Source organism: Pantherophis guttatus, chromosome 12, assembly GCF_059756535.1.
Source record: "Pantherophis guttatus breed Tessera chromosome 12, ASM5975653v1, whole genome shotgun sequence".
NCBI lineage: Eukaryota > Metazoa > Chordata > Lepidosauria > Squamata > Colubridae > Pantherophis > Pantherophis guttatus.
This window is the reverse complement of record NC_142074.1, coordinates 12,351,370-12,365,764: the sequence shown is the minus strand read 5'-3', so window position 1 is coordinate 12,365,764 and position 14,395 is coordinate 12,351,370. Positions and strand designations below refer to the sequence as shown.

The 14,395-nt window shown below is 45.8% G+C and overlaps 1 protein-coding gene across 2 annotated transcripts in view; it reads left to right on the top strand.

Annotated features, from left to right (window-relative positions):
- Nucleotides 1-14,395, top strand: part of POF1B (POF1B actin binding protein) — a 57,279-nt gene that overhangs the window by 19,625 nt on the left and 23,259 nt on the right. For both annotated transcript variants that reach the window (XR_009622673.2, XM_060692099.2), the window contains exons 2-3: nt 8,438-8,518; nt 9,968-10,054. Coding sequence is in view for 1 of the 2 variants with exons in the window: in XM_060692099.2 (XP_060548082.2) it covers nt 8,438-8,518; nt 9,968-10,054 (168 nt within the window). In the remaining variant the exon portion in view is untranslated. The remainder of the gene's footprint in view (nt 1-8,437; nt 8,519-9,967; nt 10,055-14,395) is intronic.

Sequence of the window (14,395 nt, the reverse complement as noted above, 5' to 3'; positions counted from 1 at the left end):
CTTTCACTGTCAGCAGTAATATGAGTTGGTAGGCCACGAACAGGCCAATTCATTTATTTTTTTTTAGCTTACTGTGCTTAAACTGGGAAATACGCACATGAGTTATGTATGTTCCAGGCCCCTGAGGCTGCAGGGTGTGGTTTAGACAAGTTTATGAGGATCTCCTGGAGATTATTTGCCTTGAGAAGATAAATGAACATTCTTCTTCTTCTTCTGATCCTACCAGATTCTAAGATGGCTGTTGGGAATGTCGTCGGCTTAGAGCCGAATAGGAAAGACTGACTTGTGGCTTTTTCCTGCCCTTGACTTATGGATTGTCCGATACTTGAAGAATAGGGGACACGGTGGCTCAGTGGCTAAGATGCTGAGCTTGTCGATCAGAAGGTCGGCAGTTCAGTGGTTCAAATCCCTAGCGCCGCGTGATGGAATGAGCTCCCATTACTTGTCCCAGTTTCTGCCAACCTAGCAGTTCGAAAGCACATAAAAAAATGCAAGTAGAAAAATAGGGACCACTTTTGGTGGGAAGGTAACAGCATTCCATGCACCTTTGGCATTGAGTCATGCCGGCCACATGACCATGGAGACGTCTTTGGACAGCGCTCACTCTTCGACTTTGAAACGGAGATGAGCACCACCCCCTAGAGTCGGGAACGACTAGCACATATGTGCAAGGGGAACCTTTACCTTTACCTTTACCTTTACCTAAACCTGAAGAAAAATCTCCCAACTTTGAGATCTGGTTTTCCAATATTTGAGAGGCTGCCACAAAGAAGAGAGGAGGTCAACAACCTGTTTTCCAAAGCACCAAGAAGGCAAGACAAGGAGCAATGGGTGGAAACTAATCAAGGAGAGAAGCAACCTAGAATGAAGGAGATATTTCATGATAGTGAGAACAATCAACCAGTGAAATGACTTGCCTTCAGAAGTTGTGGGTGCTCCATCACTGGTGAGACTGGACAGCCACTTGTCTGAAATGGTACAGGGCAGGGGTCAGCAACCCGCGGCTCTGGAGCCGCATGTGGCTCTTTCATCCCTCTGCTACGGCTCCCTGTTGCTGGTCGGCTCCACAATTGATAGGGCTTTCGGTTAGGAGAGGTAGAGGAAAAAGGATGCCGCGCGAGGAGGAGATTCTATGGTAGGGGAACGGACTTCCGCTCGGCTCCAGAATTGAACGGGGGCTTCCAGTTAGGACCTTTGTGGCTCTTTGAGTGTTTAAGATTGCCAATTCCTGGTTACAGGGTCTCCTGTTTGAGCAGGGATTGGGCTAAAAGACCAACTCTTATTCTGTTATCCCTTTACTGGCTAAACAGCCAATTCAGGATGCTACCAGATTTGAGGAAATGTTTGTACTAAAACTTCTTCTGTGACTTCACTTCTTTTAACATAAGGCCGTTGTTTCCTTCCCAATATTGTCAACCAACTGAAGTTCCTTGTCGGTTGCGACCATCTGCATGGGTGTCTGGTGAGGAAGCCAAGAAGACTGGGTTACCTTCTGCACAAGTGCATCCGAGAAGTGGATGACACAAGTGCCTTGGATAGCAATGGAAATTTGGGGCTCAATTGTGGTCATAAGTTGAGAACTGCCTGTACTTTAAACCAGGTGCTGAATTGAATCATTTTCCTATGGAATGCTACTCTTGTGAACTTAAATTATATCCACTCGGAGCCCTGATGGCACAATAGTTAAAAGTGTGCAGTATTGCAGGCAAACTTTGTCCACAGTCTGGAGTTCGATTCTGATGGGCTCCAGGTTGACTCAGCTTTCTATCTTTCTCCTTCAGAGGTTGATAAAACGAGAACCCAGATTGTGGGGAGCAATATGGAAATAATGTCTTTACTGCAAAGTGCTATGTGATGGTATATAACCTTAAATGGCATTGCCATATCTAATTTTACATGCCAGGCAATAGAAGGAGTATTGGGGTAAGCAATGGTCAAATAAGTTTGAATTCAACTAGGATTCTGGCTGTGTCAGGTTTCCAAGTAACACACCCATAGCAAACAGAACTCCGAGGCAGGATGATTCCTCAAAGAATAGTTTTATTTGGTATGTCATATTGCCACAGGCTGGTGAAAACCGACTCTGAATGTTCCTGCAGTTTTCACCTAATTAAAAGTAAAAAATTTTCCCCTTCCCCAAACAATCAGTCACATGGTCCAATCAAAGCACCATCCAGTTGCCTGGTAACTTCACTCCTCTCTCCGACCGCCTGTGGGAATGACCTTGGTTCCCAGGAGAAAGTATGTTGTTTTGGCTACAAAACACCAGCTATTTCTATTCCCCTCTCCCTATCCCTCAGCTCTAGTGTGGCAACATTGAAGCCTGAAAATCAGGGGTGAAATGCTACTGGTTTGGACCGGTTCAACTGAACTGGTAGCGGTGGCGGCGGGTGGTTCGGAAAACCAGTAGCGGCGGCAGTGCGAGGCTCCGCCCCCCCGCCCTGATGTCGTTACTTCCTGGTTTTAACCAGGAAGTAACCTGTTTTTGACCCTCTGAGCAAGCGCAGAAGGTTTCTGCCCTTGTGCAGAGGGTCAAAAATAGGTTACTCATGCACAGAGGCATGACACTTGCACAAGCACGCACTTCCGAACTGGTATGGAAGGTAAGTAGATTTCACCCCTGCTCAAAATGTCTTCGGTCAGATCAGCTTCAGGGTTGACCGGCTGTTAGCATCGAACCATTTTGTCCATTCATTGATCCATCTCATTCATTCGTTTGTATTGTTACCTTTGGCAATAGATTTGGAGGAATTGATGTAGAGATCCGATGTATTCTGCTAATCATAAATGCTGCCATCTTTTAATGAAAGAAAAAAACACCATATTAGACCATCAGGCTCATGATTTTTAGCTGGGCATGATTGTCTGCTTCTAAGGCAGGATTTGGGATGGATTCCATAGGTCAGGAGTAAACAATCTGATGTCCACCAGAAATCTGGAGCTTAGCACCATGTCATAAACTATGCTTGACGTGACTGATGAGTGTTGAGACTCAAATATCTGAGGACATCAAATGACCTAATTTGCATGCTAAAAGAGTCGATTCAGAGGGAAGTGTGCTTTCAAATAAGTAATTCAGAAAACTGATTTATTCACAGGAGCTTAGATCATCCACTCCTGTGGCTTATCACAGGATATCATCTAGAATATACCATACAAAAGTAATGAGTGGAAGCTTGTTAAAATCCAACCTAGGAAAGGTTTTCTGGCAGCGGGAAAGGATTGGAACAGTGGAACAGCTTGCCTTCCACAATTGGGATGCTTCCATCACTGGAGGTTTTCAAAAAAATAGTTTGGTCAACTATTTGACCTGGTTGGATTAAGGTTTCCTGCATTGAGCAGGGGATTAGATTAGACCTCCAAGGTGCCTTCCAGCCCAATGTTCTCCAGATCTTCAAACGGATCTTTTCAAATATTTGAAACCTGATCCTTTGAAGTGAAAACAGCAAAGTTTTACAGATTAACAGAGTTGGAAGGGACCTTGTAGGCCATCTTGTCCAAGCCCCCTCCGCCCAAGCTGGAGACCATACACCATTTCTGACAGATGGCAGTCCAGTCTCTTCTTGAAAGCTTCCAATGATGAAGCTCCCATAACTTCTGTTCCATGGGTTGATTGCTCTCACCGTCGGAACATTTTTCCTTATTTCCAGGTTGAATCTCTCCTTGATCAGTTTCCATCCATTATTCCTTGTCTGGCTTTCAGGTGCTTTGGAAAATAGCTTGACCCCCCCCCCTCTCTGTGGCAGCCCCTCAAATGTTGGAAGACTGCTATCATGTCTCCCCTGGTCCTTCTCTTCACTAGACTAGACATGTCCAGTTCCTGCAACCGTTCATTGTATCTTTTAGCCTCTAATCCGCTAATCTTTGTTGCTCTTCTCTGCACCCTTTCTAGAGTCTCAACATCTTTTTTTATAGTGTGGTGACCAAAACTGGATGCAGTACTCTAGGTGTGATCTTACTAAAGCTTTATAAAGTGGTATTTGTACCACTCTATCAAGTTTGAAAGCCTGGGCTCTCAGGCTTCAGGTACCTCTGAACTACTTTGTCTTCCTCGTACGTCACCTCTGTCATCCTCTTCCTGTTTTTCCCCCACTTAGATTGATAATAGCTTTTATTATCACAATTGAACACGCCGTGGGAGGTAAAGGGAAGCTATCTGCATTGCTATGTGTCAATTCAGCAGCGACAGTTGTAACACTGAGGTGGTTTTTTTTTTTTAACTTGCAGTAATTGACACAGAAAGAAGGGTGTCTATTCTATATCTGGTCTTTTTTCCCCTGATTCATCTATTTTTTTGCAAGTAGCATGAGAAGCTCCTCAGGGCATTTTGCTTAGAAAGAAAGATAAGGATTCATTCTTATACATTGACCTCATTTGAATTCCTTTTTACCTAAAGTGAGGGCTTATTTCTTCCACCCATAATATATAAGCAATAAATCACCAACAGTCGGCTGGTTTACAAAAAATGCTTTGAAGGGCAAAATGAATAGTCGCAATGAAACATTATTTTAGGACACAGTTTATCCCAAAGTGTTATTAAAGGCAAATGTTTGCTGTAAATTTTATCACAACTGGAGTTTGCCGAGGGGCATCCCAGGTGCGAGGTTTCGGTTTTATAATTATTATTTATTTTTTACTGTTCTAGGATTGCTTTATGTATTTCGTTTTGTTGTGCTGGTTAAGAAGGGTGGCCATATACGACTTTTAAATAAATAAATTTCCACACACTTGATCTTCTGTTAGAGTCGAATAGAATAGCAGAGTTGGAAGGGACCTTGGAGGTCTTCTAGTCCAACCCCCTGTTTAGGCAGGAAACCCTACAGCACTTCAGACAAATGGGTATCCAACCTCTTCTTAAAAACTTCCGGTGTTGGAGCATCCACAACTTCTGGAGGCAAGTTGTTCCACTGATTAATTGTTCTAGTTGAGGCATCTTCATTTTAGTTGATTCTTTTTCACCCATAGGAATAATTTTCAAGGTATTCACATTTGTGTATTCTTTACATCTCTACAAAACAAGCAAGCACTTATATCTACAGAAATTCTCAATCATCCAGGTCAGGGGTCTCCAACCTTGGCAACTTGAAGACTTGTGGACTTCAACTCCCAGAGTTCCTCAGCCAGCTTTGCTTTGCTGGCTGAGGAACTCTGGGAGTTGAAGTCCACAAGTCTTCAAGTTGCCAAGGTTGGAGACCCCTGATCCAGGTCACGGTTGTCCCAAAAGGTGCTTTTTCCAAAAGGCAACTGGACTTTCTTCGTTTGGTTTTTTTTGAAAACGTTTCGCTGCTCATCCAAGAAGCTTCTTCAGTTCTTGGTTTGTTTCATTGAAAACATTTCGCTGCTCATCCAAGAAGCTTCTTCAGTTCTGAACCGAAGAACCTTTTTGGATGAGGAGCAAAACCTTTTCAAAGGGGGGGTGGAGGGAACCCAAGAAAGTCTAGTTGCCTTTTGGAGAAAAGCACCTCTAGAATAAGCAAATACTTAACATTGTTCCCTGATTTTTACTCAATCTAGTTCAGGGGTCAGCAACCTGTGGCTCTGGAGCCGCATGTGGCTCTTTCACCCCTCTGCTGTGGCTCCCTCTCACTCAAAATATGCATCACAACTGCCAATGTGTGACGCCCACCGGCACGCAATTTATTGAGCTTTTCAACCCCTGGTAGGCCAGCCATGGATAAATCCAAGAAAAGAAAAGTTTCAGAAGAAAACAGGACGTTTAATTCAACTACATACACTAGTTTTGTGGCCGCTCAAGAAATAGTCAGGCACGGGAAGGGTTTTGTGGCTCCCGGTGTTTTCTTTTCTGTGGGAAACGGATCCAAATGGCTCTTTTGGAGTGTTTAAGGTTGCAGACTCCTAGACTATAGTTCCAGAATTTGTATTTGTGGACTCCTCTCCAAGCACACAAGCCAAGGTCAGCTCAGTCCCACCACCCACACAAGACTCCAACTCTAGGAGACAAATGACGGAGACTTTAAAGAGGCAATGCAATATAATGCAACACAACATTAGCTGACTATTAGAAATAGTCAGGCACGGGAAGGGTTTTGTGGCTCCCGGTGTTTTCTTTTCTGTGGGAAACGGGTCCAAATAGCTCTTTGAGTGTTTAAGGTTGCAGACCCCTGGCCTAGTTACATTAGTACAGTATCAGTTTTTCCATGGAACGGTTAACAATAGACTTGTTTCCAGTGAAGGACTTCCCATACGATTTAATTCTTCCTTAAAAAAAACCAGTAGTCTTGAGACTACTGTTGTTTGTCAGAACATCTCATGAGGGAGGTCCAGTTGTGGTGTCAATCTCATCAGCCAGCTAAGCGCCAAACATTTTCAGTGATGAAATCAACTCCACCTAAAAGATGAAGAAGAAAAAAAAAAAACACCACATGATCTGCAACTTTGTCTTAACAAGTCTTATAATTTGCTTTGGGAATGCAAGTTCCCCTTTTCTGGTTATGTCAACAGATTTTCATCACTTTCCCTTGGTAAGCCATCAAAGGCTGCAAGAATGGTTACACCAGGGAGATATGGTAATGCTTTAAAGCGTCGGCTGGATGCATTCATTTGCTAAAGGGTAAATCTCTGTCCCAGCAATTCAATATCAGACTTGTTAGACTGTTTATGCAGCCTCTTGCCTGCTTACATATTCCCCAATTTGATCCTCACCAGTTGTGTAGGACTTCGACTCCCATAATTCCCCAGGTATGAACCTTAGATGACCATGGGAATTGAATCCAGTACATCAGGTTGAATAAAACAGTGTTCTGGATCCATAGTTGGATCCAGGATCTAATCAGAAGTCCAATGTAGGGAGAACACCTCCATCTACAGAGACTGAGCCACAATTTCCAAGAGCCTCGGCCAGCAATGATCACTAGAGAAGGATTTGGGACATATAGTTCAGCAATAGACCTCCAATACAATGAACGGCTGCAGGAATGGGCATGGCTAGTCTAGTGAAGAGAAGGACCAGGGGAGATAATGATAGCAGGATTCTAATATTTGAGGGGCTGCTACAGAGAGGAGGGAGTCAAGCTATTTTCAAAAGCACCTGAAGACCAGACAAGGAATAATGGATGGAAACTTCAAGCTAGAAATAAGAAGACATTTCCTGACAGTGAGAGCCATCAACCAATGGAACAGAAGTTGCCTTCCGAAGTTGTGGGAGCTTCATCACTGGAAGCTTTCAAGAAGAGACTGGATTGCCATTTGTCAGAAATGGTGTAGGGCCGTGATGGCGAACCTATGGCACGCGTGCCACAGGTGGCACATGCAGCCATATCTGTGGGCACGCAAGCGTTGCCCTAGCTCAGCTCCAGCGCACATGCGCATACCAACCAGCTGATTTTCGGGCTTTCTGGGCCTACTGGACATTGGGAAACAAGCCATTTCTGGCCTCCAGAGGGCCTCCGGGGAGGGGGGGAGGCTGTTTTCACCTTCCCCAGGCTCCTAGAAAGCCTCTGGAGCCTGGGGAGGGCGAAAAACGGGCCTACTGGGCCCACCGGTAATCTTTTTGCCATCCCGTGCCAAAAGTGGGGGGAGCATGGGGGGGCATGCGCAGGGGGCATTGAATTATGGGTCTGGGCATGTATGCATGCGACCCCCGCTTTTGGCATGCGATGGCAAAAAGGTTAGCCATCACTGGTGTAGGTAGGGTCTCCTGCTTGAGTGGGGGAGGGGTTGGACTATATGACCTACAAGGTCCCTTCCAACTCTGTTAATCTGTTAAATCTGTTAACAGATCCCTTCCAGATCATGTATCCTAAAAAATATCTATGTTAAGGATATTGTTGTGTTACTAACCAGCAGAGTGTAGAGCACAGAAAAACGTTGCTGAGAGCAATGAATAAGAGATGTGCAAACTGGTTTATCAAAAGTTTATAGTGAAAAAAACAATCTCATAGTCTTTAAACAATCCAAGTCTTTGCCAGTTAAATCAGTCCAGTGATGCAAAAATCTTCTTACCATACAAACAGTAGTTGGTTAGAATAACAAGTTCACTCTGATAACAAACCACGATGGTAGCAGATCCATCCACCGATGATAGCACAATGGTAGCAACTCCACACACAATGGTAGCATATCATCAACTGAATACGTTACAATACCTTTCTTAAATACGTTTACAACTAGTGATTATCTAATTACAGCATGACTCAGCATTACAATGAATCAGCAGTAAAACTTTAAAGTCACACAATACATATTCATGTTAAAGTAACAGAACACATATATTGCCTGGACAACCTGTTAGGCTCAAACCATATCCTAACAATCTAGATAGCCAAGGAGTCTGGCTAACCAATTCTGCTGAAGGTGCTTTGTAAATTCCTAGAGATCCATAGTCTTTGGCTCTGTTTTTATTTTCTTCTCTAACCAAACCATACGGGATTATGTTCCTCGTGAAACCATGCTAACGATGCATTTTGCTTTCTTGCAGGAAGTTCCATCTCCAGCCTTGAAATTGTCTCCATATTCCCAGGGCAACGTTCGAAGGATTATCTTGGAGAATCCTGAGAAGGTAGGAAAGTTGTACTGTTGTTACAATGGCATTGGGTGTAAGACTGTGATGGCAAATGTTTTCGGCATCGAGTGCCCAAACAGGGACGTGTGTGCATGCACGCGTGCCAGAGCACCGGAAACCCAAAAACCAGCTGGCTGGCACACACATGTCTCTTTTTTTGGCTGTTTTGAATCCATTTTCAATCTGTTTTTTGGGCCATTTTTTGGTTGTTTTGGGGCCATTCTTTGAAAAGGCCCAGAAAAGGCCCAGAAAATGGCCAGAAAAACAGCCTGTTCTTTGCCCATTTTTTGGGCTGTTTTCTGGCGCTCCGGCACCACTGATACCAGCTGGCTAGCATGCATGTGCTCGCCGAAAACCAGAACAGCAGCTGGCGACAGCATGCGTGCCCACAGAGAGGGCTCTGTGTGCCGCTTCTGGCACGCGCACCATAGGTTCGCCATCACGCGTGTAAGATGTTGGAAGTAGATTTAAGTATTTGTGTGTGTGTATGTTAAAGTATAAATGGATCTATAAGGATATACAGGGAGGTTTCGATTTACAGACATTCATTTAGTACCAGTAATAAACAAAATTTGGGTTTCACCACTGCTCTAGAGTTCTCTCTCCAAATAAGCCTGGAGAGTAATACTGGAGATGAACAATTTAGTTTAATCTCTGGGAAGAGGGGAGTTTGAAGACAAGGGGAGTTCAGGAGAGTTAATCCTAACATTTACTTAACTGCATTCTTGACCTGACCCTGGCTGGGGGTTTTTTGGGGGAATGCGGCTTTTAGGTTGAAGAAAGTGATACCCCTTTTTCTTTTATCTATCTGACTGTTTATCCACCAGAGTCTCCTGGGAGGGTTGAAATGTGTGTAGATCAATTAGGAACAGACAGTCCTGTGCCTGCTATTTTTCTTGATCATCGGAGATTTAGCCCGTCCTTGTCTTGCCATTCTGGGCTTCAGCACAGAACAGATTAACAGAGTTGGAAGGGACCTTGTAGGTCATCTAGTCCAACCTCCCACCCAAGCAGACACTACACCATTTCTGACCGGACACATGGCAGCCCAGTTTCTTCTTGAAAGCTTCCAGTGATGAAGCTCCCACAACTTCCGAAGGCAACTTCTGTCCCACTGGTTGATTGTTCTCACTGTCAGAACATTCCTCCTTATTTCCAGGTTGAATCTCTCCTTGATCAGTTTCCATCCATTATTTCTTGTCTGGCCTTCAGGTGCTTTAGAAAATAGCTTGAGCCCCTCCTCTCTGTGGCAGCTCCTCAAATATTAGAATAATGCTTTCATGTCTCCCCTGGTCCTTCTCTTCACTAGACTAGCCATGCCCAGTTCCTGCAACCGTTCATCGTATGTTTTAGCCTCCGGTCCCCTAATCATCATTTTGTAAAGTCAGATGCTTTGCAGTCTGCGAGAGCCTGTGTGTTAATAAGGAGTTGCTTTGTTACTTCCAGGAGCCACTGTCTCCACTTCTGAGAGGAGGGAATAATGTGATCTATGAAAAGACCATCAGGAAATACGAGCTGCTAAATCCAGAAGAGGTAAGAGATTCTCCCACCCCCATCATCCATCCTTCCTTCCTTCCTTCCTTCCTTCCTTCCTTCCTTCCTTCCTTCCTTCCTCCCTCCCTCCCTCCCTCCCTTCCTTCCTTCCTTCCTCTCTCCCTTTCTCCCTCCCTCCCTCCTTCCTTCCCTCCCTCCCTACTCACTTCCTTCTCCCTACTCCCTCCCTGCCTCCTTTCCTTCCTCCCTTCCTTCCTCCCTTCCTTCCTCCCTCCCTTCCTTTCCTCCCTCCCTCCCTCCCTCTCCTTTCTTCCTTTTTTCCCTCCCTCCCTTCTTCCTTCCTTCCCTTCCCCCCACTCCCTCCTTTCCTTCTTACTCCCTTCCTACCTCCTTTCTTTCCCTCCCTCCTTCCTTCCTTTCCTTCCTTCCTTCCTACCTTCCCTCCCCCTCCCCTCCTTCCTTCCTTCCTTCCCTCCCTCCCTACTCACTCCCTTCCTTCCTTCCTTCTTACTCCCTCCCTGCCTCCCTCCCTCCTTCCCTCCCTCCCTCCCTCCCTTCCTTCTGATGATTTTAAAGAGAAACCGGATGTTTTAATTTGACCGTTGTGCGGGGGAGTTCAAGAGCTAAAGAGGACAGAATCGTCTTTCGGTTGTCTGAGCCTTTAGCGGGTTTCTTTCTCTATGGAGGTTTGCACCTTTGGACCCAAACACCTGCCGTCATTTGATCTCCAGGGCCAATGAAAACAACTTAGCCAATTGCACAGAAAGCTGGACGCTGCCCTTGCAACAAAGCTGCCCATTCACTAGGCGCCCTGCCCTTTTGAAACAAATGAATGCGGAGCCTTGTTTCCCCTGGCCCTCCCTTCTCCAGGAGTATCAAGTTGCAAGGTGTTCCCTTTTTAGAGACTCAGATGAACTCGAGGGGTATTTTAAGACCGCTTGACAAGTCTGTGTGTTGAGGAATTGAAAGGAGGGGCGGGGGGAAGAACAGGTGAACAAGGAAACCCAAAGCATCGGCTTGTGTGAAAACTAGAAGACAAACCTCCTTGTGAGGTCCTTCGTGCTTTCTGAGCGTGCTTGTTTTCCTTTAGACATTTCATTACCCAGCTCTGTAATACCATCCGTACTAGAAGGGAATGGGGTTTGCTCTCTGTTTATATACCTTGCCCTTTCTATACACAGAGCAAACCCCCACTCCCTTCTAGCACGGATGATGTTACCTAGTTGGGTATTGAAACGTCTGCAGGAAAGCTCAGAGGGCACCAAGCTCAGAGGGCACCACAGTTCAACCCTGAGCTACCAATATTGCCTTCTATTGGAAACATCCTTGGGATTCCCTGCCTTTCCCTGCAAAATTTCAGTTGAGAACAAAGAGACTTTGCCAAGCTGCTTTTGAGGGAGCTGATCAGGATGGAAAGCTAGACAAATATTGGAAGCACAACTAGACACATACCGTACTTTTTGGAGTAGAAGACACACTTCCCCCCCCCTAAAAGAGGGTGGAAATGTTGATGCGTCTTATACATCGAATACAGCCATTTTTGGCCTCCCGAAACCCCGCCCCGTGTGTCCCCTTTTCACCCAAAACAGGCCCAGGTTTTGCAAAAACAGGATGCGCAGAGGGTTTGGGAGGCCTACAGAGTGCTCCTGGGGCCTGGGAAGGGCAAAAATCGGACGCGCGGAGGCCAAAAACTATTTTTTTCTTGTTTTCCTCTTTGAAATCTTGGTGTGTCTTATATTCTGGTGCGTCTTATAGTCTGAAAAATAAGGTAAATTAGCGTGGCGCTGAACATCTTATACAAAGCCTGGTGGAATTTTTTAAGGCATTTTCTGAAACGGGACACGGTTGGGAAGGAAGATCTTCCATACCCACTAAAATGAACAGTATCAGCAACGTTCAGTTGGAGGATCTGATGTTCAGACACAGATTCTTTGGCCACCGAATTGTTCCTGTCATTACAGAGATTGGAAAAAAAAAACGTTGCACCTGGGTGGGTGACAAACTTTCTGGAGGTTTGAAAAAGAGAAGCTGGACATTTGCCTCTCAGAAAAGATTTAATTGGTTAAACGTTTTTGAGAGTGGAATGTCCAATCTCTTTTTCACATTGCAAAGGATTGATCGTGGTGGTGTTTTGCCCACAGCACACACAAAGTTTGTACAAAACTTAATTTACTAAAATAACTCAGTCTTTTTCAAAACAAAGGCTGTTAATAAACTTTCTTAACAGCCTACAAGAAACCAAAGATAAAGTAATCACAATCTTACTAAGGTTGGCAGAAAGCCCAGAAGCAATTTGCAGAGAATCCAGACGCGAAGGAGAGTGAACTAAAGTTGTTCCCTACAAATTGCTTCAGTCGGCGTTCCTCCTTAAATAGGCTAAGGGAATGGCCAATTAGCCCCAAGCCTTACTCCCGAGGAGACCTCCTCCTGAGGAGCCACTCCTGCCTTTTGGCAGCTCTGCGCGCCCGTGCATCGAGAAGAGGCTCCTCCTCTTCGTCCTCTTCACTTAAAGGAGCTTCTAGAGGTTCTGAAGGCCCTGGCTGAATCCCCGCCTCTGGCACCACATCTTCTCCAGCCTCCTCATTGTCCGACTCGAGTGCCAGCTGCACAGGCTGCTGGCGCAACACCACACCAGCCTCCTCGCTGTCAGAATCAGCTACAATCTGCACAGGCTGCTGACGGGCCACAATAGGTGGTCTGTTCTAGCTCTGTTGTGCTTGTTATTCTTTGGCATCCAAGTTTGGCTTCATGGATGGGATTTCAGGGGAATCCATGCCAAAGTCCCAAAGGGAAGACAATGAACAATTTTATAATGGACAAATCTAAACGGTCAAACTGCAAAACGTGATTGGAATTGTGTGAATCAGAATCAGAATCAGAATAGAGCTGGAAGGGACCTTAGAGGTCTTCTAGTCCAGCCCCCTTATCAGGCAGGAGACCCTAGACCAGTGGTGGTTAGCCTATTTGCCATCGCGTGCCAGGAGCGGGGTGGGGGGTGGGGGTGGGAATGTCGTGTGTGTGTGTGTGCCCATACCCATAATTTTATGTGCCCTGCCTCCGCACATGCACGTGAAACCCCCCTCCCGCTCCCCCCACTCCTGGCACACGATGGAGTCCCACCGGAAGTTGGCAAATGGGCTGTTTCCCACCTCCAGAGGGCCTCTGGGGTGGGGGAGGGAAGGCCGTTTTCGCCCTCCCCAGACTCCTAGAAAGGCTCTGGAGGCTGGGGAGAGCAAAAAACGGGCCTTCCAGTCCCACCGGAAGTTGGCAAACAGGCTGTTTCCGGCCTCCGGAGGGCCTCTGAGGAAATGGAGAAGGCTGTTTTCACCCTCCCCAGACTCCTTGAAAGGCTCTGGAGACTGGGGAGAGAGAAAAACAGGCCTTCCCCACCCCCACCCCCAAGGCCCTCCGGAGGCAGGAAACAGCCTGTTTCCCTATTTCTGGTGGGCCGAGAAGGCCCGAAAATCAGCTGGTGTGCACCAGAGCTGAGCTCGCATGCCCACCGATATGGTTACGCGTGCCACCGGTTCTCCATCACGGCCCTAGACCATTTCAGACAAGTGACTGTGCAGTCTCTTCTTAAAAACTTCCAATGATGAAGCACCTACAACTTCTGGAGGCAAGCTCTCAGGAATAGCCGAGAGCAACTGTGTAATTTCCTGGGTTTGTGTAATTGTGTGTTTCACAGCTGCAGTGTGATCCTGGTCAAGATGGGTTTGATTTTAGGGTTCTCTGCAGGGATTATGCCTCTACCTCCTTGTGCTCTAAATCTGGATTTCCCTTCTGACTGTGGGATCACTGCGCAGTTTAATAAAACGGTCCTTTGTGGACATTTTCCAGATCACGAGTGCTCCTTCGCAAGACAAATCTCACGGGTTTGCAAAGCCAATGGCTTGTATTACAATAACTTGCAAAGCAGAAGTTCTTTCTCTTTCCAACCAGGTGTAAAAAAAGAAACGGGAAGGGACCAGAGGTTGGCTTTGGAAACACAGCCAAATGGAGATTTGACTACGGAGTTCAGTTTGGAAATAGGTTCCCTATGGAGGAAAAAAAAAAAAAACTTTCCTATAAAGTTGTGTCTGCAGTAGGACTGAGTTCACACATTGAACCCGTAGCACAATAAGTCATTGTTGGCTGAGTTCACGCACGGCTGCGCTCGGCTATTAGTTGTGTGTCCCAAAGTTGACTCACAAACCAGAGTAAGCAAACAAGCTCCGTGTGTAAACAAAACACAGCAATACGGTCAAAGTCAAATTCAAATAATTCAGAATGCTTCATTATGCACAGCAGGCTTTATGTTGGAGTCAGTGTTGCTTGGCAGGGAATGCTGAGAGGAAGGCTTCTATCTAAAGTGGTGTGTCTCAACCTTGACAGAGAGAA